General features: G+C 35.0%; 1 protein-coding gene across 3 annotated transcripts; it reads right to left on the bottom strand.

Annotated features, from left to right (window-relative positions):
- Positions 1 to 596: 596 nt before the first annotated feature.
- Sugb (Sugar baby transporter) lies at positions 597 to 22,165 on the bottom strand. Of its 3 annotated transcripts, XR_016304592.1 has the most exons (14): positions 21,756 to 22,165; positions 16,157 to 16,295; positions 15,627 to 15,846; positions 14,032 to 14,212; positions 13,634 to 13,866; positions 11,500 to 11,701; positions 11,226 to 11,314; positions 10,391 to 10,547; positions 8,848 to 9,035; positions 8,382 to 8,637; positions 7,063 to 7,274; positions 6,428 to 6,626; positions 5,539 to 5,670; positions 597 to 803 (listed from the first exon to the last, which is right to left on the bottom strand). XR_016304592.1 is itself a non-coding variant. In XM_089646158.1 (13 exons), exons 1-13 carry the CDS (start codon positions 21,820 to 21,822, stop codon positions 799 to 801), a joined length of 2,148 nt encoding a protein of 715 aa, XP_089502284.1. In that variant the 5' UTR covers positions 21,823 to 22,165; the 3' UTR covers positions 597 to 798. The 3 variants fall into 3 exon arrangements, 2 of the variants coding, with proteins under 2 accessions (XP_089502284.1, XP_089502285.1); XM_089646158.1 differs by lacking the exon at positions 5,539 to 5,670; XM_089646159.1 differs by lacking the exons at positions 597 to 803; positions 5,539 to 5,670; positions 7,063 to 7,274 and having other exon boundaries at positions 6,456 to 6,626.
- Positions 22,166 to 25,063: the final 2,898 nt, after the last annotated feature.

Raw genomic sequence — 25,063 nt, 5'->3', positions numbered from 1 at the left:
TGCCACCGGACATCAAAATGACATCTATTATTTTATTCCTAATAAGCTCTGGAATCGCTGATTCAAGTATGTCAGGTATGTCTTTTTACACCCTGTATATATTATAAAGACAGATAGACACATGCATATAATGACATTTTTTTTAAAATTCCAAATAAGCTCAGGAATCGCTGGTTCAAGTATGTCAGGTATGTCTTTTTACACCCTGTATATATTATAAAGATAGATAGACACATGCATATAATGACATTTTTTATTTTTATTCCAAATAAGCTCAGGAATCGCTGGTTCAAGTATGTCAGGTATGTCTTTTTACACCCTTTATAAAGACAGATAGACACATACATATAATGACATCTATTATTTTTATTCCAAATAAGCTCAGGAATCACTGGTTCAAGTATGTCTTTTTACACTCTGTATATATTATAAAGACAGATAGACACATACATATTTTCTTGACTAGTTGAATCTCATTAATTATTCATTTCCATTGGGAAAATTGCTTAAGTACTATGTAGTAACATATTATATTTTTCAAGTTTTTATTTCTATCTATTCCAGTTATCTGATTTTATTTAGTGACAGATGATTCAGATTCTACTAGATGGTGGGTTGTTATTGAATATCGCTTAAGAGGCCATTTGATTGAAAAAAATTGCATTGTTTAAACATAATTTATTACCTCCAAATAAATATATTAAAATATTTGTACACTTGTGATATCCTAACATTCTTACAAAAAAACTATAATATGTCATGAGCAATGTTTCCCATTTGTTCCATCCCGGACACCGTTCAGCCTGAAAGAAAATACACTCTCTTAAGATGGATAAAAAAACATCACAATAATTAATTATTCATTTGTGGGTGTTGATTTCATGGTCTTTAGTGATGTAATGACTAATGACTTGAGTGATGTCATCATTGAAGTACATTAAACCAAAGTTCAAAAGTCATTGTTGGTCATTATTCATTAGCGGACTTTACACATATGTTTCAGAGTGAGAATTGCACCACAGTTCATTCCAATGGTTCCATGATATTTCATCAAAATTAAAATTCAACACACCTCCAAAAAGTTATATAGAGTCATGAAAAGTGATGAAACAAAAACTATGTTTAATAATTAACTATGTAACCTATTTAACCTAGTTTTTGTTTCATCACTTTTTATGACTTCATATCACTTTTTGGAGGTGTGTTGAATTGTCATTTTGATGACATACCCGGTCACCCATTCCAATACATGCTCTTTTTTTTTCAATATGTGAAACCGCACAAGAGTCCCAACCATCTGAAGCCAGTGAGACTATGGCATCCCCGTTTGGGTATGTTGTGAGGCTGAAGGTTGTGGGGAAGTATCTGGCTATTCAGATGTGGTCACCAAACACGGCCAAAGCCATTTCAAGCAACGTTTCAATTCTGAATGGTGGTCTTACACCAGGACGATACTGAGAGTATATTCCACTCTGGTGCTCTGAAATGTATGTGCAAAGGCAAGCATGGCGCAGTCCGAACGGTCATTTCAGCGGGTGCCTTTACACATAAGCTTTAGAGCGTATACCGCACATCAAATATCATTGACATTTTCATTGGCTTTTCAACAACTGAATTCATACATTTGTGCCGCAGCCACGCTCATTTATCAAAAATCAAACGCAAAGAATATACCTACCATTAAATCTCCAGAAAAAAAAAATCAGGCATATGAGAGCTTGCTGAGTTTTGAAAAGCAATTGGTTTTCCATCTTTTTTTAATTTTCCATGTGAACTGGGTTTTATTTGCAATAAAAAAATAATACCTTATAAGTACATACTTCATAAAGTGCTACGCACGTTACTGGAATCGTTGTACTTAATACTGATGCAGAAATACCGGTGTTAAATTTTAAATCTTCGAAAGAGCCAGTCACAAGAATCAGTTGATCAATACATCGGCACATGAAAATGTGGGGATACATTTTACCCAAACTATCGTAACGGTTTGGCCGGCAGGCCGCTATGGCTTTTCGGCAGGCGTTTTGGAATATAAATCGACAAGTGCGGTTCGAAACGTATGTGTAAAGAGGCATGTTGTTAGGAAATATTCCTGCGCTCGATTTTCAATAAAATTATAGATATGTACAAATAGAAAACAAGGTAAAAACAATCGCTAACAGTGTGCCGACAACTATGCCAAAAACTTTTTTAAACTAATGGTACAAGCGAAAAACTGATAAATCTACACATATTTGGAATCTATTTTGGGGTTATTTTGTCTTGAGCTTTCGTTTTTGAATAATTAGTCCAAAGTTAGAACTTTTTTTTGGTCAGAATCAAAATATTGAGGTTATAGTTTGCCACTTATACCACTAGTTGAAAGAAGGAAGCTGGAGAACACGTATTCAGAGAAACCAGCATAATGTTTAAGCCTTCCACACTCTTTTTTCTTATTAAGTTTTTCAGGTCCTTTTGAAAACCTTACGAGATTGTATTTCAGTACCCATTTTTATAATTTGCGATTATTTCAAATCATATTATTATTGAGTATTCGATCTACAAAATAATAATCTATAACGCGTGTGGAGACCGCCGCCCCGGGAATCATTTATTGGATAACCAACATCCTTGCCAAAGTCACCCCAAGTGGTTTGTTACGTTTGGTGACTTAGCTGGGGTGCCTGGGTTAATGGGGTGAGGTTGCGACTACTGCGTAGTGAGCCAGATCGGCAATGCCTAGCTGCGGGAGACCTTTTAACTTCTTCAGCCGGACTCTCGACTTATCAACTTGCACCGCATTGGGAGGGATGGATTCATACATCCGTCACTCCTGGACACATTGACCAGCAGATTCCTACCCACCCCTCATACCTTTTTCCTTCTCAGAACTTCTTCTCCCTAAAAAGGTCCTCTCCACAGAATCCCCAAAGATGACATGATGACCCTGTTTGGAGCTAATGTAAATAATGCGTTTTGTTGGCACTGTGGAGTTGGACGTTTGAGCATGATTTAGGCCAGAAAAGCTAAACAGTCACTCAGTTTGATTGATAACAACAGCCATCAGTTGGAATGCATTGAACCTTTATTACAATGCATGAGTTTAGTTATTTAATAAATACGCCTCCATTCTTTGACATTGAAATTATTTTACACGCAAACTTTGGACATAGATAAAGGAGGGCTTTGAAGCAGAGAATGGACGGTTACCTCGAGAGGGTTTCCTCTTGGGGTAAGAACAACCTAGTAGAATTTAATGTTTCAAAGATCCAATCATATCTAAAAGGGATCGAATTGACAATCTAGTCTCCTTCAACGGAAGCAATCTTCCCAACATGCCTTCCATTGATATGCACAGGCGTAGATATGTTGTCCTGTAATACCGGTAGAAGTATTACAATGAAAGATGCTATGAGGAACTAGCGTCATTGATCTCTTCGGCACTGGTACATAATCAGGAAACACATCGAATGCGTGCCCATGTGTACGTGAATATATGTACAGGGTTGACATTTGTCACATGAGAACGGGTCGCTGCTGCTCAGCTGTGGAACGATTTGCCGACCTCTGTGTTTCCTCCCTCCTACAACATGGGTCTTGAAGAGACTTTTCTCTTTCCTCTCATCAAAAAGACCATTATTTTCCTCAGGGCCTCTTGTGTGGAATTAATTACTTTCCCCATGAATTCTCTCACATAGTACAAAATTGATGATAAACAATCAGCTAAGGACTAAAAGTAAAAAATCTTTCTATACGCAAGGTGAGAAACAACAAAAAAGATGTGTGTACATAATAAAAACTAAAATAATGCAAAAGGCAATAGAGAAGACCAAAATATTTATTTTTTAATCTCCAGAGTTCTCAATAATTATTTTTAAAGTGCTAAAAACGCGTAGGTATAACTTCATGGAAAAATCAGTTCAGAAAAAAAGTTCAGTTGTTAACTGCAAAGGTGCTCTAACATTCTGGGCATGTACACTTTATACCAAAGAGATTAGGTTTCAATTTACACAGTTTATCCAATTAGTCATAGCCGATAATCAGATTTATTTATATTGTGGACTATGACATGGTCTACTTGGCCTTTGATAAATTGATATGTTTTCAATTAGTAAGCTAGTTTATGCAGGATGTGGATGCACGTCGTTAGTGAACAGGCTATTGGTTAAAAGAGGAAAATATAAAATATTTATTAAGTAGCAATATTTAATGTATATCAGATACCTAAGTTAAGACAAAGCTTCAAACAATACACAATCGCAAAACACAGACGCAATTATGCAAATGATCGCAGAAACAACGAGAAAAGTTAATAGACTGCGCTTAATAAGTGCATAATTTAGATGTATAATTCAGGTTTTTATAGCTGTTAATAGCAAGCCATTAAATGAATGACTCATTCCCTTCCCTGTCTAGATTGTTCAAAAATTTACATAGATAATGTGTATCGTCATTTAAAGAATCATTTTTTGTTCTGTCAGTTTGATGTTGACACTTGAGTTTTACTATGGGTTTTTATACAGCAAAGGAAGACTTGAAGGGCAAATTTCCGACAAATACAGTGCAATACAAATCATCCAAATATTATTATTAAATATGAATTCTAAAGCAAATTTGTCTTGCAATTTTATTTTCCTGAAATCGGCATCTTTGGCAGACTATAATCACTTTTATATACCTTACTATCCACCGTATAATTATCCACCTTTATAAAATCCTGTGGTACAACAGCTATACATTAAAATAAATTTTCAGATGAATATATTTGCGCTGGACAGTTGAAAGATTGTACGGAAAATGAATGAACATTGTCTGATGTATTAAAATAATTATGATACACAGGGTGATAATTTGAATGGAAACAAAAGTATTTATTTTAGATGAACCTCCACCGTATGTACCATGGTATGTTGTGAAATGTAATAAAGAAATGTTGCAAACAAAACAATATGTAGATAGTGAGTGAGTGAGTGATTTCTCAGAAAGTAGACTTTGATTGTTTGTTTTTCTGATTAAGGTAGGATCGACACATTACTCTATATGCGTCATGGCTTGGCCTATTTCAGCGTATCGCTCGCCATACTCTAACAATGGGAGTGTACAGAGAGCGATATGCTGAAATGTGCCAAGCCACGCAAATATAGCGCGCTTATAGCGTGGTCTGTCTCAGGCTTCAAGCCGATTGAGTTTGATACCCACGGCTAGTACCAAATAACTCTCTTGACACACAAAGTATGCTGAGGGAGATTTTTTTTTACTACAAATCATAAGGTTTATAGCTTCTTTGATTTCCCAAAATAAATATTAAATCCATTGATCTCATTGAAAGAGAAAGTGTTTTTTTATGGATTAACTTATTTTAAGAGCTAGAACATCAGAATCTGACCGACCAAGTACATGAAATACATAGGACGTTATAGTATGATTTTATTCACTTCACTCACATTGCAACAACGATTAAAGAATATTTTGTGCATTTAACAAAAAGTGCTATAGTTTCCCATAAAATAATAACCCAGTATTTACCGTCAATCTTTTTAATTGAATAAATGTTCATACCTTTTCTTCAGTACTTAAAAATTCTTCATCAACCATTATTGTGCTATTCACAAAACTATGGAGTAAAATCATGTTCACTCAACATGTCAATGGCATCATTCGGAGCAGCATAGCGAATAATTGAAGAATATTCTGTTAAAATCACAAATAATTCATTGTTAAAGTTGATTGGCGAAATCTTTGCTAATTATTGATGAACTAAATCAATGAATTTGATAAAATCTTCACCAAACATTAAAATGGAGTTAAGAAAACATATATTTCAAAAGCGCATGTTAAGGTACAAAAAAACTATGAAATGATACTCTCTTCAATAGATATGTATGTATATAGTAACGAGGGGCTCCCTTAGTGAGATGAATCTTCCTCCAAACAAACGGACAAATCAATGATAACATAAATTGGTCTCCACCTCCAATTTGACTTTATATTGTTTGTTAAAAGATAATACACAGTACTTTTGAAGAAATTATGTATTTTACTTTGGGAATAACTGTGTACAATAATGTAACTTTGTACCATGGCTGGTTAAAAGTCCTTTCTAAAAATAAGTAATATATTATTTTACAAGCAATAATTATTAGCCTGAAACACTCATCCACATTGAAAAATCTCCGGATAAAAGATACATGATGCCAACGGGACTTGAACCCGTGTCCTTTCGACGGGTTCAAGTCCCGTTGGCGTCATGTATCTTTTATCAGGAGATTTTTCAATGTGGATGAGTGTTTCAGGCTAATAATTATTGCTTGTTAAATAATTGTTACCCTTTGTGCTATGCATAAAAAATCTTGTCTTAAACATTAGCTTACCAAAAAAAAAAAATACTAATTAATAAGTAATATAACATTTTCGCAGTTTGAATAGTTAATTACGTTTCATTCATTACCTTGACTTTGGTTTTCTGGAACACCTGTGGTTTTCTTGAAAACAAATCGAGATAGTAGGAGATTGATTAGACATGCCACCAGAGCTGTGATGCCAAATAATCTAAAGGTTAAAGCGCCGCCCCAATTTTCATACATAACTCCTCCGATGAAGCTGCCGAGGGATGTTCCAATCCCTTCAAATATGGCCCCAACCAAACCCTGGAACACAAGGGGAGAAAGCTACAATTGCTAATATAGTTACATTCCGTCATGGAAGGTGCCACTAACTACAAAAATGCTTTTTATAATTTTATTTCATAGAATTTCTTTATCCGGATTCAATTTTACTACCATCGGTATAAAAGCTACAATTTTATAAATTTGAAGAAAAATTTAGGGTTATGTACAGCAATATTATTTTCCTGCCATGATATTATTATAATAAAACATTTCAATAATTTGAATTTTTGTCTTCAATATGATTAATGCTATTTGCAGTTTTATATTGTAAGCAATATTTGACTGATTGAGTTATTCAGACGTAGAGGAGCCCTTAAAGGAACATCCATTTGCAAGCCCCTCTGGTCCTGAGAGCCTCAAATAGTAGTTTGAAGTAGGTAGAGATTAGGGGTAAGCATTCTAAGTGTATATGAACCTGGATTGTAGCTTCGGTCCCACTCGGTGCAATTATACTAGCATAAGAGGCCATGGTTGCGCAGGACATACCAAAAGTTATTCCTTGTAATAATTCGATGGGTAAAACCCACCATGGATTAGTAAGAAGTGAATACAGTATAAATCTTATACCAAAACCCATTAGTACCAATGACATGGTGTTAATGTGCCCAATCTTTTTTAATATGCGACCTAGAATGGAAAAAAAGAAGAAAGAATGTATCAAGCAATATATGTATTATTTATTCCATGCATGAAAATAATATACGAGGGTCACCCAGAAAGTAAGGTTACAACATTTATGTAGGATCGAAAAATGCTTGTATTTAATCCATCCTTCTCTACGACAAGAAGATTCCCGCTGTTGATCATTTTCCAGAATGTCTATCATAATCAGTATGGTCTATCATTATGACATATTCAGCAAATAAATTGTACATGGTGGGTAAACCAAGATGGTCGACGGCAGCAATCTCCGAAATTAATTATGGAAAACATACATAAGTTCGAGGTGTATCCAGAAAGAAAGATTACAACATTTATGTAGGATCGAAAAATGCTTGTATTTAATTGAAATTCACAGGATACTTAACAAATATATTAAACTATTTTTTAATATAACCGCCGTTGAGATCGAGACATTTCTGTAGTCGGGACAACGGCTTTCGTAAGCCACTTCTTCACAACTTCCTCGACCTCCTGATCATTGGAAAAATGTTTCCCACCCAAAAACTCCTTTAGTTTACTGAAAAGATGATAGTCCGAAGGTGCCAAGTTGAGTAAATAGGGGGGGTGGGCGACAATATCCCATCCAAACGATGTCAGTAGCTCCTGCTAAACTCACGCGGTATGGTCCCTGGCATTGTCGTGCAGGAGGCTAACTCCCCGGGTCAGCATTCCACTTGTGCGATTCACAATGGTGATCTACTAATTATATATGGAGATAATATACAGTACCATACTTACCTGGTATTGTTATTAAAAAAACGGATGACCGCGCGGATCTCGCAAGGACGTGAGGTGGAGGGAGCACGCGACGACCTCTCCATTGAAAGAATTTACTGTGACTGAACAAAATAGCCGACAAACGGGCGGGACCAAATAAACTGACCATTAGGATCCCCCCTACACACCAGTGCGCCAACTTCAATACAAAAATTTTCCCTTTGGAGCCTTTGTAACCTTACTTTCTGGATGACCCTCAATCAAAAAACAATCAATTGGGAATACACATAATATTATTTAAGAATTACATTTTGTATTGCAACATAAATCAAACAATGGAAAAGTCAAGCTTACCTGAAAAGAAAAAGAATGGAATTTCCCCTAGAAAGGATTGCAACACGCTCACGAGGCCTTGTAATGTCTTTATCCATCGTGTCTGATCATCGGACATATTTGCCAAATCTTCCAAATACCAGAACAGGAATTGCCACAACAAGCCGGTGCACATTCCCACTATCACTATCCATAAGAAGAAGTGACATGTCTGGGCATTCGTGAATAGTACGCCTACTTTTTTGAAGATGTTCACAGATACCGATTTTTGTTTATACTGAAAAGAAACATTGTAAATCAAGGAAAGTTCATGAAAATAATCTTGATTATGAAAAAAACATCATCCAAATAAATTGAAATATTAATTATAATTATTATTATTCAACAAAAGTTTTTTTTTTACAGAAAAAATGCTGGGAACAAAAGTGTTAAAATCCTTGATAAATCATAAATAGATAAAATTCTTTGATATAATATGATGAGTCACCTGTAATCTGGAGGAAACAATAACATCGAGCGCCATCAGAACAAACATCATGATAAATGCTACCATGTAATTCTTATCTTCTCCGTCATCACTAAACTGATCAATTAGAAAACCAGCTAACAGCGAGAATGTTCCCCAACCTACAGAACCCCACAAACGCTGGTGGCCGAATTTATCAGGTCTTGTACCTGAAATAAAATCATTTCTTTTAACACTAAATCTCTATCTCTATTATACTAAAAAAAGTCGCTATCCGCGTGTGTATGTTTGTGCGCTTAGTTCTTATAAACTATGCAACGGATTTTGATAGGGTTTTCACTAACATTTAGAGAATTTTTTCTGGAAGGTTTATATATATATTTTTTAAAGAAAGCAGAGAAAACTCGAGCAACGCCGGGTTTAGCCGGGCTAGTAATGTTATAAATTAAAAATTAATGAATTAATTAGTCAACAGTTCAAAAGTGCCTTTATTCAGTACCAAAGATACAATAATCTGTAGCACACAAGGCACGTGATGACCTTAGCAGAATAAAGGGATTACAGTACGCATAAGTTTATATCAAACGGGCGCCCAAGATTTATATACAGTTGACATTTGTCACATGAAAACGAATCTCTTGTGTTCAACAGCTCGGCTGTGGAACAATTTGCCAGTCTTTGTGTTTCCTCCTACAACATGGGTCTCTTCCACGCCTTCCTGTCCTTAAAAAGACCCTTCACACAGCTTTCCCAAAGATGACAAAGGCCCTGAGGAATATAATTTCCCTCAATAATTTCCAATGTGAAGTTAATTTTAAAAAAAAAAAAGGTTATTTATATTTTTGTTCTATTATTCAAGTTCTGTTATTATTTCATTATGGGCAAGTTGTTTCACAGTACTTCGATAATCACAGAACTTGAATAATAAATTTGATGAATTGATTAAATTTTGTGAAACAACCCGTCCTTAGTACTTTTCTTTTTAATGAATAGCGTTATGTAATACTTATGTTTAAAATATTTGTAAAACTTTTGTTTGTAAACCTATATTAGTAAAATAAAAACACAGATATCAAGGACAAAATGAACTACAAGTTACTACAATTTGTCTATGTAATATTATGATGTACTTTAACCGCTTCTAACCTAATATGTACACAATACTGCCACCATGGGTAGAACCACAGTAACCAATCCTCCTTGAGAATCTTAAGGACGATGCTGTGTTTTTACTTATAATGGCATAATAACACATTTGAACACCTCAGCACAGGTTCTCCTAGTGAGGTGTATACAAAACCTTTATACATGTGTTTATAAATACATTTATAATTGGGATTTGAAAAAAAATTTTAACAGATTTGTGACATCACCGTTAAAAATATCATCGCAATTAAACATCTCAGGTCATAAATGATAATGACTCAAAATCAGAAAGTTGCATTTTGAGTCCAGCTGTTTACAAATAATATTGATTTTAGTGTTGTGATGTTGAGTGTAATGGACCTTACAAAATGGCTCAAGGCAACATTGTTAACAAACACAAAAAATACATTATATTTACCGAGCTTTTCAAAACATATGGCGTCGGCTATGCTGACTACCACTGCCATACCAATCCAACTCAGCACCATCAAAGAAAAGAATATCGATAATGTTTGATAGTTTATGGGTTCATCTTTTTCATCTGTAGCATTAGAGGTGCGCAAAAAATCATTCACCTAAAAAAAGAAAAAAAAAGTGTTAATATAACCAAATCAATATATATTGAAAGGTGGGTCAAATCCCGGCACTGGGAGGAATGGGAAGGGGCACCCGGAATGAAGCAATCCAAAGTACTCATAGACCCAAGGTGAACCAGACAACTATTCAATATGGACAGCAACTCACTGAGGGAACTGGTAGGACTACTAACGGTACACTGTCATCTCAGGAGACCCACCCAGTTGTTGGGAGTGGAAAACACCAACAAATGCAGGAAATGTGAAGAGGGTGAAGAGACTCCAATTCACCTTTGGCACCAATGTCCCGCCCTGTTGGGAACAAGGCTCATACCTGGGAAGACACATTGTAGAACCAGAAGACATATCCAATGACAACCCGGGTGAACTTTGAAAAGTACCGGATTCCTGTTAAAGGAATGAGGTAAAATGGGAGATAGCAAAATGGGCCTATGGCCTAAGTGCTCACGGGAACCTTAAGTCAACTGTCTCCTAAAATAAAATAAAAATAACCAAATCAGTAGCCGTTATGGAATGGCTATCTAAAGTCACTATTTCATTCTTCTTCTACACTTCCCTCTATCTTATCGGGGGTCTGATGACAAGGTGCAATCTGCAACTTTTCTCATTTATTGGGTGCACATGTTACAGACTAAATTAATAATATGTTATTTTTACCTCTGCATTATCACACCACGTTTCACATTCTGAGTGGAAATGGCTGTGAGGTTTAATTGTTTTAGGGCACTGTGGATAATGTCGAGAACCTGTTACGGATGAAAAATAAAATCAATTAAAACAATTTTTTAAATTACCAAAAATTACAATTATTTTTGTAAATAATATTTATATTTTCTAGTGCTTTAAGATGACTATGTAGCTTAGTTTAGCTATATGTAATGGAAACTGTTGGTTTGTTATTGAAAACCTGGAATTTATTCATGATATTTACCATCTGGAAAAACGGTTGATTTCATGTTGAAAAAAGCGCACTCTCCTTGGGATATAGTATTTTCCAGCGGAACTATTCCAGTGAAATTCAGTTTGACTTTGTCCACAAAATTGCCAGCAGGTCGGCACGACTGGGACTCATCCGCCGCCCAGCCCAGGCACATATCCAGCCACTTGGCGGGGCTGTCCATATTGCAAGTTACCTGCAAACAAACAATCATATCATTTGCAAATACATCACTCTTTCTTTCTAGATGCAGAGTGCAGATATGGGTGTGAAAAAGACTGAATGAAATAATATGATTCAATTCAGAATATTACAGACCCTAAAACTTTTCATAAAACGATTTACTGTATTTTAATTTCGCCCTGTATTCGGATATTTACACTGCCGTCATTGGACTTACGACGCATATTGATGCTTTTGCACATGCATTTTATGCACAAATTAAACATTTTAATGTTGATTTGAAACAGAATATCCAGAATTACCGAGAATCACATCTCTTCAGTAATTCAGTTAGTGAATTGATTGTCTAGTATTTTTTTATGTTGATAAAAATGTATTATATTTAAAGAGTTAATAGTGACAGTAAAATTATTTTTTCAGTGTCTCTAAAAATGAAGAAGGTTTCAAAGTAAACATTGATAAAATGTATGAAATTGTGTCTTGTGACATCAAGGTACATGCGTGGCAGAATACCAAAATTTTGATGCCTTATATCTTCGGGAATATTCGTCATTTTCCGAAAATTCTGTCACCTGCGTGCTCTAATAATTAATATGAAATATTTTGTAAATATGTAAAATGAAATTTCACTGTGGGAGACAATTTCTCCGATTGTGAATCTTGAGTCTTTTGACAGGTGGTCTGTCTGGATATTTACATCCAAAATGAATTGAAAAAAATCAACCAGAATGAATAATGAACTGATTCAAAGTACAGTATGCCTTTTGCACTTAACACACATACAGCACCAAATTGTTATTCAACGTTATGAAAAATTAAATACAACTAAATAACTAACCACCACACCGCAGGGATAGGCAGAGAGGATGGACCACCTCGGTCTTAGCACACACTCCTTGCCTCATTCACATTCATACATCGCCTCATACATACTCTTCTGTTATTCTGACTCCCAACATGGCCCGACTCAAATATTGGTTCACTTGATTGTGCCGTGTCTTCCTCGGGCGTCCGTATTCTCCATACACTGCTTTCTTCGTTCATTTGCTCTACATGCCAAAACCATCTAAGCATCCCTATTATTATTACTCATTATGCTTACATCAGCTTTGCATTCTTTGAGAATCTCCACATTTCTCACACAATCATACATGGTTTAACAACACTAATGCCTCAGGGATCTCATTTCTACAGCATTCAATCTGCTTTCGTTCTTCTTCTGCCAGTTCCATGCCTCACTGACATAAATCAGAGTAGGTACCAGTACTCCATTGTGGACTGCTAAAGTCGCTCCTTTGAATAATTACATTAAATACAACCAACACAATAATATAAATAGTTGCTTAGTTGGGCATTTTTTCCTACAGATTTATTCTTTGCGAAGAAATAATTATGTATAGTGTACATGGTGTCTGGAAATTAGCAGACAACTAGTAAATCTACATCACATGTAGAGTCGATTTTGTGGTATAACTTTTGAGTAAATCAAGTATAAAGTTTAAGGTCGATTTGAAAAAATGCGACAAAGCACACACCCCGTAGAACCAGCTCCCAAAGATTTTTATCCCTTTAGCTGCTGAAAAAAGTAAAAAAATTAAAAAAATTTAATCTATGTAAGATAGATTCACTAGTTTCCTGCTTGTACCCCTAGTTTCTGGATGCCGTGTATAATATGTATACAAGAAATGGTAATTTTATGGCTTGGAGAAAACTATTTGACTGACAGTGGTACATATAGAACAAACAGTTTATTACATACTGTCATCGACTCCACCGGGACTTTCCCTGTCGTTATGGTTCTAGATGGTAATTTATTATTCTCTTATTTAATCTCTAATTCTAGATTCAAGTTCTTAAAAGTGTTATTTTCTTGAGCAATTACTTTACTGCAACTCTAGCCCAATTGAGAATGCGATAATATTTATTTTAGTTTTTTTTTACTTACAACACAATCAACGTCACCAGGTTCATTATTAATACTAGTCACAAATGTTTCGAGACCCTCTTTTGAATGCGAACATGTATTCAAATAAGTCACATTTTTTTCACAAAACAAATTTACTGAATTTTTAGACGCTGCCAAAAATGTTATAATAGTTTTATGAGGACAAAACAATCTGCAGGTTGTTCTTAGATTTTCGTTAATTTTATTTGAACACCGTGGTTCATATTCTAAACCTGAAAAAGAAAATTATGTGAATATTTGATTAAGAATATGTTAATTTTATTTGAACACCGTGGTTCATATTCTAAACCTGAAAAAGAAAATTATGTGAATATTTGATTAAGAATATGTTAATTTTTTTTACGTATTTGTTATACAATTTGAAATTTCTTTATTACCATCAGACATTTTGGTTTTCTGCATGGTGAAGTATGCGCAGTCTCCTACGGATTGGATCCTTTGTTTTGGTAATGTTGCGGTAAAATTCAACTCAGGCATGTTTGTGTAACAATACTTGGGAACTTTCCAATGTTCACAAACAGTTTGCCACATGAAAGAATTGTCCATCGAACAAGACATCTGAAAGAAGATAAAAACACAAGTAATCAATATATTTAAAAAAAAAAAAACTCATGCTCATTCTGTGTAATTGTTTAAGTTATGAAAAACACTTGCTTCTGTAACACTATTATGTATCATAACATTAAAAGCTTTTTAAATTTTTCTACGCAAAATTTTGGTAGGAGAACAGGTCTGATTATATTTATTGCGTGTCTAGTTTCATGTTGTTGACAACATTAATGTTGTTCATTAATTTTGTCCCCATGCAACAGGAACTCCGTTTAATAATACTCTGCATCGAATACACAATGAAATTCTTAACTGGACAAATGAAACTGCAATGATCCATCATAAGAGTATAATTTTGCTTGGAATAAGAGACAAGAATTATTTGTAATTCAAGAATATGTTTTGAAGGTGGAAAAGATGACAATTTCATAAATGGTGAGGACATTCATACTATCCCAAGGGGGCGCAAAAGTCATCACCCTATCGGAAGATGCTCTCATTTTTGCAAATGGCATCTTATCAAACTCCTCGCTATACTGCTCAAGAATGCGGATAATCATGTGATAATAATAATAATAAGTGCAATCCCACACATCCCATAGAGGATATAAGTACAGATAGTATTTACATATAGTAAAATAAATAAAAAGAGATTAAAAAAAAAATTAAAAATTAAAAATTAAATTGAAAATGAAATTAAATTAAAGCAGAGAAGCACGGGAATCAATCGGATCTAAGATTGTGGGAGCAAGTATCTTTCTCCAATGGTCTTCAATGCTCGATCCTGAAGTCGGACGGGATTCTATGATAAGAATGTTTCTGGAATGGTTTATCCTTTCCCTCAGTCTTGCAATCCTGGTTCTTAACAGAGCTGTAAATCCTGGAACTCGCCCTTCTGTAAACATTGAGGAGGCACTGCAGTGCCTGGGGAGTCCGAACATCAATCGGTAAGCGTTGTTATATTGCACCCGAAGCTTTTCCATTGTTCTTTTCTTGAAATTAGCCCAGAGCTCGCATGTGTACAGGGTGGTGCAAAAGGCTAAGAAGAGGGTCCTTTTCACTCGTATACTACAGAGCCGAAATCTTCTACTGAGCATGTTACATTTTATACTCAGTACACGCCTCTGCCTGTCAATATCTTCATCATCTTCATAAAAGTAACTGCATTACGAAATTGAGTGAGGACTTTTGCGCTACATTGTGTAACATGAAGTCTGCTTAAAAAGGTTACTTGTGATTTAATTTGACTGTTTTACAAGTGGATATGAAAATTGATGCAATACCGCTGTACACTACTTCACAGGCTGACTGCCAGCGACTGATGCTTTCTGGGAGCAGCAAAAATACACAAATGGCACGGATAACTAACAACGAATAACAAACGGTACCCTAAAAGATCTCGTAAATAATTTCAGTAACTTACAGTACATTCGGTGGTTGCATTGATAGCAACAATTTTCTCAACCGAACGTGAAATCGATAAGGAGCTACTTCTGGGGCAAGTATTGAAAAAGGTTTCACCGTCCCCACACGACAAGCGCACATCAGCTGGCTTGTGGTCTTCAGGTATAAAGAACAGGGCAGAAAATGCAGCAATCGTTAGTATTTGAAACAGAATAAAAACTGTCTTGTGTTTCTCGTACCTGAAAAGGTCAGTGGGTTTTTAGATTTCTGATTAATTTGTAAATTAGTTACATGCTTTACCATGGGCTAGTATAAATATACTTGACTACCGTAGCAATGAAACTACATTTATTAATAAGCATTTAATACCTTTAGATTTTGTGTAATTATGTTTTATAGTAAAGTGCCAATTGTACACACGTCTTTATTAAGTCTGTTTATTAAAAATATTACATTATAAATAATGCATAAAAATTCTTGTTCTTTGGATTTTTAATTACTAATAAGTTCAAATGAAGTGAATCTACTAATTAAAGTTCACCAACTTACCGATCAGCAATGGCACCAAAGATTGGTTTGGCAAACAAACCAAAGATTGGCAAGAATGTGTAAATTATTCCTACTACATATGAAGAAAATCCCAGCTGCTTAGCATATGTTGGGAGATAGGGAACGAGAGGTGCAGTACCTGAAATAAAAAGAGAAAATTATTCAAATAAGTGTCTTGAAAGTACCCTGCTATATTGTAAGTAAAATCTAGGTAAAACTCTAGATTAAATACACACATCATGGGCACTGTAATGCTGTCCGAAACGTTGCTGGCATAATACCCCAAAAATAAATCACTTTACTTTTGGAAATCTCAAATCATATCTGTATATATATATATATACACACAACATTATTTGAGGTTAAAGCCATTTTTTTTCCTTTTTTATATAAATACCGCATGAGAGTCTAAAATGCTCCCATCTGACCAAAGCCAATGTGTCCATGGCAATCCCAATGGGGGTATATTGAGAGACTGAAAGGAGTGGGAAAGGGAAGGAGATGCAGAGGATGATGGTTGGAAAGTACTTGGCTATTCAGATCTCGTCATTTAACATAACAAAAGCTATTTTGAGTAACGTTTCGTTTCTGAATGGTGGCCTCATCAGGACGATACTGAGTAACTACCACTCCACAACTGCTCTCTTAACCAATTGAATATTAACCTTTTTAATTCTATGCTTATTTTGCAAGTAGGTATGTAAATTGCTACAGTTTTTAGATAAAAGTATGGTATTAAATAAATATGCAATAACTATACAATAACAAATATCAACAAAATGTTACGATTGTTTTGAAATTAAACACGTAAAGAATGATATTAAATGTTTCCAATAAAAAAAAAATACACATTTACAACTACAAAAAATATTTTAAATTATAAAATTATGTTGCTTAAAGTCCATTTAGTTATTTTTAAAGAGAGCGCTTATGAGGTTGGATCGCCTTATCTCATTGGAATCCCTTTTCCGCTAACAAAAAACGATGGCTCTTCTTGTTTTCCCCATTTCCAGTAAGACGGTAATGAATGCTTTTATTTAATTCGCAGTAGTTGGTGTCCACTTTTTTGCCCGTGAATTCGGTTTCAAATTTCCTGTGTTCAAAAATTGTACAGCATTACGATTTACAACAATATTTTCAAAAAGTAACAAGGTGAAAAATAAATTGAAATAGGCTGTTGGTTTTGCGTCAGAAGAAGGAGCTCGTCTAAGTCCAGGAAATTCGAAAAAAATCATCAGATATTTTGTAAAATATTTAAAAAAAATTTTTTGAAAAATTTTTAAAAAATGTAAAACTTTTGTCATACAAAGGTCTCATCGTCCGCAGTGTCGCTGTCATTTGATACATCGTCAGCAGTAGAACTAACATCCTGCATGGTGAAAAATATTGATTCACCTTAGAATGTATTTACTTTAACAGGATAAACAATAAATACAGTTATCAAGACACGTGCCAACCGCACTCAAATAAAACACGCGCTCTCCCGAAGACTGACAAATGCACACAAAAGCACGCACCGCCGTGTCGCATTTTTTGTAAGTAACTTTTGAATAGTACAACGGTCAAAGTGTACTAAGTGTTCACAAACTTCATAGAACACAAGGACTAATTTATGGAAGCCTATTACGAATAGGTCCATATTTTTACTGCAATGCTAGCTGTACCAGACAGCCAGACTGGGTTTGGAAGTAATAGATGAATAATGGCCTATAACTACTGCAATAGTTGCATCAATAATTTGGAAAAAAAGGTTCTTCAAATTCTACAACAACTTTTCATTGTTTTAACTCTTTAAACTTTAAACATGTGACGTTTCAAAGCTACTTGCCCCATTATGCGGCACATTCTCATTGAAACGTGTTCACAAGACGGAGGCTCGCAACCCAACTGCTGTGATGTCCGCGTACAACTTGTTAATATTATGAATTCACAAAACCGATGAAAATTTCTTCTGTAAGAACTCAGTGGATCAACTGAGTCACAGGGAGATTGGTGGGACTTTTTAAATGTTTACAATAAAGGGGAACCATATCACTGGCCACGGATAATTAAGATTTGAGTACATAAACAGAATGTTATTTTTAAAATCTCATAGATGACAGCTAGTGACCTAAAATAGTGAAAGTATGAAGAATTTACAAAATATAGACCACAGCATTCTATCTTTATCGACGCCAATACTTCGCAAACCCAACTGCTACGATGTCTGCGTACAACAGGTTAAGATGCAAAACTCATATAGGTACAACAAGTAATGCTTCCCAGAAGACAGATTTTATTGTTGAATGGCCTTGCCCCCGATATCGACATGTTCACGGACATTGTTAAATTTTAAACACTATTATTTGTGTGATTTGAGTATTCTGTAAAAATTTATTGAAAAATCATATAAATATGGAGAGACTGCCCGAAGAAGACACAAATATGTCTAAAACTAACTGACTTTAGCATCAAATTAAATGACGTGTCCAAAAATAAATAACTAATATATCTCCTTTATACACCGAAAGTTATTTATTATTAAACAGATGACTTTAAAATAAAAAATCCTATTAAGTATCAAATTTCACTTTTTGGGACTAACAACACTATTTACAAAGGGCAGTCGGTGAGCTTCTGAGCTTGACAATCAAAATTTTAGTTCCATTCATAAATATTAATGTTAGTAGTGGAAATGACCTAAGAGCTTGAAGAATTATTGGGATTATTGAAACAACAGAACGAAACTATAAATATTTTTAATGATTCATGATTTTAAACACAAATTTTGAGCTTACAAGGAAGCGCCCCCTTTGAATGGGAGTGCTCCTTAATCTACCCCCAGTACACCTAGAAATAGAGGGGGCGGCGATGGCGGCAGCCTACAGGCTACAATGAAAAGGTCAATGGAGAGGTGAGCTGTCAAAAAACAGTCATACAGAGATAGGAACAAGACTGAGGGCAATTAGCCCGACAGCTGGAATGAAGCAGGACGACAAACAAGCCGAATACTTCTTCAGACGGCAGTTTGGGGTGACCTACCCCACAAGGGAGGAATGGGACACGGTTCCATCTGGTTCACAGACGGGTCCAAAATGGAGTAGGGAACAGGGGCCGGAGTCTGTCTGCAGGGATCCAAGAGGGAACTCAGTATACCTCTAGGAACACACTGTACTGTGTTTCAATCTGAGATGGAAGCCATCTTGGCCTGCGCACAGAAGAATATACGTATCGGGTACAGGAATAAGAACATAAGCATATGTTCTGATAGCCAGACAGCCCTAATGGCACTGGGAAGTAACCGATGCGACTCCAGACTGGTGATGGAATTTTTTTAATTAATTAATTTTTATTCCAGATCTCGGGGAGGGTGGTGCAATCCCACGAGCTCCATATTATGATATAGGACTGTTCTTACAGAACTCACTACCATCAATAAAATAACCCTAATCTGGGTACCAGGACATAAAGGTATTGAGGGCAACGAGCGGGCTGACGAACTAGCAAGGAAAGGGGCGAAAGCACCACTTGTAGGATCCGAGCCGGCCGTAGGAGTAGCAGCTTGCCACACAAAATTACATATTGATAGGTGGGTCAAATTCCAGCACCGCAAAGAATGGGAGAGGGCACATGGAATGAGACAATCCAAAGTACTCATAAAAGGACCAGACCCTAGACGAACCAAGAAACTACTTGATATGGACAGAAACTCGCTGAGGGAACTGGTAGGACTACTAACAGGACACTGCCATCTCAGGAGACACATGCAGATATTGGGAGTGGAAAACACCAATAGACGCAGGAAATGTGAAAAGGATGAAGAGACTCCAATTCACCTTTGGTGCCAATGTCCTGCCCTGGTGGGAACTAGGCTCAGATACCTGGGGAGACATACAGTAGAACCAGAAGACATAGCCACATACCCAATGACAACCCTGGTGAACTTTATTAAAGGGACTGGGTTGTTGTTAAAGGATTGAGGTAAAATGGGAGATAGCACAATGGGCCTATGGCCTAAGTGCTCACGGAAACTAGGTGTAAACGTGCTAACTAAAATTACTGATAACGAAAAAAAACACATATTTTACCGGACAAATGTATTGTAAACATTCTTATTGCCACCTTGATTTTGTTTCGTTCCATATAAAAAATATTAATAAAAAATTCACAAAACTACATTTAATTTTTTTTCTCAAATTGCGGTAAGAAGCTTTGGTTTCGTAGAGGTTTACATTTTAATTCTTCTGGAATTGAACATAAAGTGTGGTGTTTTCTTTTCTAACACCGTTTAGTTCATATTTCTCACCATAACAGTAAGGTAGATGCAATCATTTGTATGAGACCACATGAGCGATTCCCAAAGGCAAACAAATTGGCTCTACTACTGGTAATATCTGTTTGTTCACAAAAAACGAACAAATTAGCCTGAGGGTTTAAAACATTGCATATACAATTTGGTTTTTCTTGTTCTTGTAATACTAACACAATGTTCTGATTCAATATGTTTCTTGTAATACTAACACAATGTTCTGATTCAATATGTTTCTTGTAATACTAATGTTTATTTATTTATTTATTAAACGCCATAAAAGGCTTTTACAATAATGTGATACATGAGATTATAAGTACACAGTGGTACATAGGCGAATATTAGTATTACATTTAAGAACACAACAATATGTATACAAAACGACATTGAATGTGATACAGTTGAAATTTTCTTAAGGCATAGAATGCTACAATAATAGAAAGCACTTCATTTAAACGGGATAAAATATACAGAAAAGGTGACTTGCCAACAGATATAATCTAGCAAAATATTATAATAGCGCAAATAGTAGTGAGTTTATTGTTACAATCAAATTTATCTCCACTTGGCCACTATGGCTGGCGGGTATGGCAAAGTAGCTTCAACAATTCAGTTGTTCTTGTAATACAATGTTCTGATTCAATATGTTTCAATGCGTAGTTTAAAAACATATCAATATTTGCACACATTGCATTAGTTTGCAAAATAAAACATTTGATTGTAATCGAAGGCTTTGCCAGCAATGACTATGAGTGTATAAAGATAACAAAGTCTTTGTGGATTAAAATAATCTAATAGAAGTATTAACAGTTTGATTAGTAACAACCATGAAGTTCCCAGTTATATAATAATCTACAGAATGTTCATTGCAGCCAGATAGCACACCGACCAAAGGTATATGTATTCTGCTACTGCAGAACAATGGATACTAGGGTAAAAATGAAATGCTCAATTCAATTCGTTTCAATCTAAATATACATAAATTACTTAATTAACCCAAACTAAGAACTTAATAACCTATTTTATGCATATAAATAATTGCTTCTTGTAGTAATTGTAGAAAGAAAGTGTAAATTCCATAAACTTAACCTAAAAGTGCGGCGGTTAGGGAAATAATTAACATGGTACACCCGTACATTCATTTTGGCTTGGAAATACAAAAATGCGCAAACAATTGATGTCGATAATAAAGTACATGTAGCAGGTAATTAATTCACCTAACCTAAAAAAAGAAAAGCTGAAAAAAGTAAATAGATCAACACTGTTGTTGAAGGAGGATCGGGAATTTAAGTGAGAACGTTATTTACAAACCAGCATTAAACAAGAAGTAATGCCCCTTCATCGGCAACATGTCTTTGTCAATCTTGAAGAAGTCCATCTTGAAGTTGGTTCTAATGCTTCACTAACTAGTTAATTTTACCACCGGGTCGATCTAATACACTAATTATTAATTCGTTAGCATTTAAATGGAGGTGTAACAAACGTGTTACGGACTGTACAGAATAACACCTTGATCGCACTGAACAGTGGACTCACTGAATGATAACTTCAAACACACACTGAAATTATACACTTCAGAAGGAATGTCCTAGAGATAAGCAGTATCGCATCGCTCAAATAGCTTTTAAATACTTGACAGAGCCAGTCATCATTCGTAGGAGGCGATAGCAAAACATAACCATGAAGTCAACATGTATTTGACAATCGAGATCGATGTGTGTGTTTCGTGTGTTTGGTGGGTGGTGGGGTCAAACCAAAGATATTGTCAAACTGTCACCAAAAAACGAACCTGGCGTTTAGAAAACAATTCAGTAGAAAAATGAGCGGTCTATGATCGCTCTCTGTTTTTTACCTGGAAAGTTTCCGATCGGTATAAATAATATATAGGGCTAAACAAATACAGCTATTAAAACTAAAAATTAATAGCTCAATAATAGTAATGGTATCCCTCGGCTTTCTTTGTCAGGGTTTCTAGTATATAGCGAACCGAAGTAAATATCTCCCTTAAAATATTATAATCTTAATAAAAAGCAAATAATATACCGACTATAATTTTGTTATCCCTGTGATATCGTTTCTGATATTTACACAAACACATAGAAAATATATTTACTACGTGAAAGGCAGAAAAGCTGGGCATAGCTTCAAATTCTATGTTTGAAATAAAATACTTTACCAATCTGAACGATAGTGGTTGTAGTTTCAATTATTATCCATTTTCTTCTTATTTTGAAAGTCGAGTGTGCAAAATTTCATCAAGAAGTTTAATTATTTCGTTAGGGGTGAGAAAATAGTTTGGGGGAGGGTAGAAATCACATTAAGACTGTAATCTTCCTTCTGTTTTGAAAATAAAATGTGGAAAATCTCATCAATCTCGGAATAAAACTGTACATTTATATTCAAAAACTCAAATCCACCCAACCCGCTATACACTCTATCTACTTATCTTCTATCTTTATAATAATATACTATAAAAATATGAAAATCATAAATCTCCGAATGTTCTTCGCCGATTGCTTTGAAATTTTGACACGTTACATTCGAATACGCGTGTGTTTTTATATACATGTAACCTGTGACAAGTAATAACATGCTTTTTAAAAAAACAGGGCCACCTGTTGGACAAACATGCCATTTTTGAAAAACAGCTTTATTTGTTGGACGTAAAAGCAACACGCGCTACTGTTTCCCTATCTGACTGAGCCACAGTAACGTGTGGCGGGGTACAGCTAGTTATTTTCACTATCCATAGCCACCGGGGAATAGGGCGAAAGGAAACGGTAGATGGGAAAGAAAAGTAAGTACTCATTTGAATTGCACATATGAAGTAAAGTCACATTAATCTCTAAATTGGCTCAGCGCCCAGGGGCGGGTTTATGATGCAGGGGCCTATACCACTAAATATTTTAGGGGGCCCCTTGTCGAGATACAGGGTGGACAGTTTCAAATATAATTCTTCATATTATGCACATTCACTAATTATGGCGTTAAAGCTTTTGTGATACTGGATTTACTTTTCCTTTATAAAATTAATATTGGCCCTTATAAAGCGGAACTCTCGCATTTTAGGATTTATTAATCCACCGAGCTAAATTCTTTACAGTGCTCTTCCCGAGGTTCGTATTAGAATATTAATGTGTATATACAAAAATCATACAAATAATTATTATATGCCTAAAAGTACCGATAATTTGGTTTTGGTATGTTTTTTTTTTTGATAACTTTATTTGAATTTAAGACCTCGATACATCGACTCACTTAACTTAGCAGTCACTAATTATCATCACTATTTTGGATAAGTACAAAAAACTATAATAGATGTAGTAGATTCTTAGGTAATATAATAGGTAAATATACCTACCAAATTCAAAATGAAACTAACTTATAACAGTTTATGAAATATTCAAACCATTGCTTCAATTCTTTTAAAAGGATAAATAAATGAAAAGTTTATTGAAAAACTTCGGTTGCTGAGGAAAAAAATTGTTTCCTTGTTGGGTTGTAATTGTTTGTAGTTTACCATGGTGCTCGGCTAAATTTCACTGTGGGTTTCGGGTTTTTACTCATTGTAAGTGTTGAGCGAGCTTACTAAGTTGAGATTCACTCAAATTATGGAGGTTAATTAAAATACTGTAATTTTATTTCAATCATAGGCCCGAGCGTTTTTCATGTGAATTAAACATTTTGCTATTTGCTGCCACTTGCTCCCTTTCAAACAGAACGGAATCAATTTAGTATTGTGGGCAAAAAAATATTTTCTCGCGATTTAAATATTTAACTCGCATATTTTGTGTGGTAAGTACGGACGCATAATAAAAATAATTGTGTTCCGCATTAACTCGTTCAAATATATAACATCGTGTTTGTGCCTTACTTATAGAACGGATATCTCATCCCGAAATAGATGAGGCCGGGAACAGATGTTTTCCCTACTAATCTGGGTCTTTAACATCACTGTATATGTACGTAGGTACCCACACTGTGTATATAATATTTATTTATATATCCACCCGTACTAATCTTATGTCAATAAAAATGTTTTAACGCGGGAATTAAAATGAGAAACGAATGCGAACTTTTCATTCGAACAAATAATATTGATGGGATGTTGTAGTAATCAGTCTAGGAGCTTCTGTAGCACAGATTAGTGGAGTTTAGATTTTAGCCTATCTGTATCATCGAGCTTCAAATAACATTGGCAAGAAATGCCTATTTTCTAGCATGACGAGTCTAAAAATCAATCAACGTTATTGATTTGTTCTCCGAATTATTGACTATAATGTAGCCTTCCAATTCCCAACCAAGATTTAGGTCACTCGTGTTTGACATAAAATAAACAAATAAATGTACTAAATTTGGCCGTTTGGTTCAGGGCTGGACCTGTTTGTAGATATACTTTGATATATTATTATGGAACCAACAACCAATATTATATGTGAACATAAAAATTAAAATATTTTATCAGTGTCGGTACACAGGGTGAGAAAAAAATAATAGGAAGACAGATTGGGATGGAGAAAAGGTCCACGGTCAGCAGTCAACATTGTTGACGGTTACTAATTTGTGAAAGACATGATAATCTATATTTAGTGAAAATTGCTGTAATTAATTATTTTCTG

The sequence above is a fragment of the Hesperophylax consimilis genome, chromosome 23 (assembly GCF_061612785.1).
Source record: "Hesperophylax consimilis isolate HC1 chromosome 23, BYU_Hcon_1.0, whole genome shotgun sequence".
NCBI classification, from domain to species: Eukaryota; Metazoa; Arthropoda; class Insecta; order Trichoptera; family Limnephilidae; genus Hesperophylax; species Hesperophylax consimilis.
Note: the sequence above shows the minus strand (reverse complement) of the source record. Positions and strands in the feature narration are given on the sequence as shown.

Bases quoted from the DNA above. Each gene is read 5' to 3' on its own strand.
- Sugb (XM_089646158.1), bottom strand. From the start codon at position 21,822: ATGGACTTCTTCAAGATTGACAAAGACATGTTGCCGATGAAGGGGCAT. The intron at 16,296-21,755 runs GTTTGTAAATAA...TTTTTATTTCAG, and splicing joins TTACTTCTTGTTTAATGCTG to GTACTGCACCTCTCGTTCCC. The intron at 6,627-7,062 runs GTTCATATACAC...CTTGTGTTCCAG, and splicing joins GGACCGAAGCTACAATCCAG to GGTTTGGTTGGGGCCATATT.